This window comes from Poromitra crassiceps (genome assembly GCF_964638095.1).
Source record: "Poromitra crassiceps genome assembly, chromosome: 11".
Taxonomy (NCBI): Eukaryota; Metazoa; Chordata; class Actinopteri; order Beryciformes; family Melamphaidae; genus Poromitra; species Poromitra crassiceps.
In genome coordinates this window covers 49,406,834-49,409,333 of record NC_139643.1, presented here as the reverse complement: position 1 = coordinate 49,409,333, position 2,500 = coordinate 49,406,834, and the positions used below count along the sequence as shown (strand labels likewise).

At 45.4% G+C, this 2,500-nt stretch overlaps 1 protein-coding gene across 1 annotated transcript in view; it reads right to left on the bottom strand.

The window, feature by feature from the left end:
- Positions 1–2,500, bottom strand: part of LOC310785083 (exostosin-1c-like) — a gene marked incomplete at its 5' end in the record, with an annotated part of 23,580 nt that overhangs the window by 9,767 nt on the left and 11,313 nt on the right. The window contains one exon of the mRNA XM_083646072.1: positions 1,847–1,954. Coding sequence (XP_083502198.1) covers positions 1,847–1,954 — 108 coding nt within the window. The remainder of the gene's footprint in view (positions 1–1,846; positions 1,955–2,500) is intronic.

Genomic DNA, 2,500 nt, shown 5'->3' with positions numbered 1-2,500 from the left:
CTCCTCCCCCCTCTCTCTCTCTCTCTCTCTCTCTCTCCTCCTCTCCCCTCTCTCTCTCTCTCTCTCCTCCTCCCCTCTCTCTCTCTCTCCTCCTCCCCCCTCTCTCTCTCTCTCTCTCTCTCTCTCCTCCTCTCCCGTCACCTACATCTCCAGATGTGCCTGGGTGCTCATACGTGCCACTGATGATGAGGTCAACGCCATTTTCAATCCTGCCCTCATTTGAAAATGTCTCCCCTGCTCTGTGCTCCCAGGTCGTCTTCCTGTTCATTACCTGCTCTGTGCTCCCAGTCGTCTTCCTGTTCATTACCTGCTCTGTGCTCCCAGGTCGTCTTCCTGTTCATTACCTGCTCTGTGCTCCAGGTCGTCTTCCTGTTCATTACCTGCTCTGTGCTCCCAGGTCGTCTTCCTGTTCATTACCTGCTCTGTGCTCCCAGGTCGTCTTCCTGTTCATTACCTGCTCTGTGCTCCCAGGTCGTCTTCCTGTTCATTACCTGCTCTGTGCTCTCAGGTCGTCTTCCTGTTTGTTACCTGCTCTGTGCTCTCAGGTCGTCTTCCTGTTCTGTTACCTGCTCTGTGCTCCAGGTCGTCTTCCTGTTCATTACCTGCTCTGTGCTCTCAGGTCGTCTTCCTGTTTGTTACCTGCTCTGTGCTCTCAGGTCGTCTTCCTGTTCATTACCTGCTCTGTGCTCCCAGGTCGTCTTCCTGTTCATTACCTGCTCTGTGCTCCCAGGTCGTCTTCCTGTTCATTACCTGCTCTGTGCTCTCAGGTCGTCTTCCTGTTTGTTACCTGCTCTGTGCTCTCAGGTCGTCTTCCTGTTTGTTACCTGCTCTGTGCTCTCAGGTCGTCTTCCTGTTTGTTACCTGCTCTGTGCTCTCAGGACGTCTTCCTGTTCATTACCTGCTCTGTGCTCTCAGGACGTTCTTCCTGTTCATTACCTGCTCTGTGCTCTCAGGTTGTCTTCCTGTTCATTACCTGCTCTGTGCTCTCAGGTCGTCTTCCTGTTCATTACCTGCTCTGTGCTCTCAGGTCGTCTTCCTGTTCGTTACCTGCTCTGTGCTCTCAGGTCGTCTTCCTGTTCGTTACCTGCTCTGTGCTCTCAGGTCGTGAAATGAATGAAAATTTTATTTACGTGTCAGGACAAATTACATGACCCATCCCACATGGGATTATCAGACACATCAACATACAGTTATTTCCATATCGATTACGGTGCATAAACAATACAAACCCGTACAAACACATACACAGCACACGCGGCATGGACAGCAAAACACAGATTTAACTACCATGTGTATTAAGTAAAATATATGAATTATCTATCATATGTCATCTTTTTCCTCCTATCCCACGCATGTGAAATATATTCGGAAAAAGCAAAGATGTTGTCAAAAAGAAATTCAAGTATGGCACCTTCTTCAAAATCTAACAAGTTTAACTCAGGGGAGTGAACTTTTTAAATAGTATATCTCGTAAGTCATGATACAATGGGCAATACAAAATAAAATGAAATTCATTCTCCACTTCCTTCAACTCACAATATTCACAAATCCTATCCTCCTCCACCGTCCCTCTGTATCTGCCTGTTTCAATATGTAAAGGCAGGATACCACATCGTAACTGAGCACATAAGGACCTCTTGCTTTTAGGTAAATTAAACATCACATATTTTTCACATTTAAATTCATTTTTAAATAAACAGTAAGTTCTTAATTTTGGCTTCTGCCATATTTCTTCAGTTCAAGACTGTAACCAGTTAGCGCGGATCTGAGATTTAAACGACTGTGTGTGTGTGTGTGTGTGTGTGTGTGTGTGATACGTGTGTGTGTGTGTGTGTGTGTGTGTTACCTGCAGTAGTAGTCTCTCATCTCCCTCAATAACCGCCTGGTTCCACTGTATGACGTCAGAGAAAGGCAACTCCCACCCATTACTCAGCAGCACCGGGATGCACGCCGCCTGGACATACACACACACACACACAGACACAGACACACACACACACACACACACACACACAGACACAGACACAGACACAGACACATCACGCGCATGCGCACGTGCACACGCACACACACACACACACACAGACACACACACACACACGCACACACACACACACACACACACACACACACACACACAAAACGTTGAGAGAGAAGAGACAGAGATTGAAAGAAACAGATATGGACATACCAACTGACAGCAAGTACAAACAGCAACAGTAAGAAATAGGGGTGGGAATCACGATATGATATTATCACCATACTTAGATGTAAGTCACAATACAGATAGATAGATAGATAGATAGATAGATAAATACTTTATTAATCCCGAGGGAAATTCTGTTGTACAGCAGCTTCCAGTTGCACATACAAATAACAAAGTACAGATGAAGGATAAAAAGCATGTTAAAATACTAAAAAAGAAGAGGCAATAAAAAGATACGATATTATCATGATACTTAAAGGGATAGTTCACTGAAATGTACTTTGTGTGCCCTGT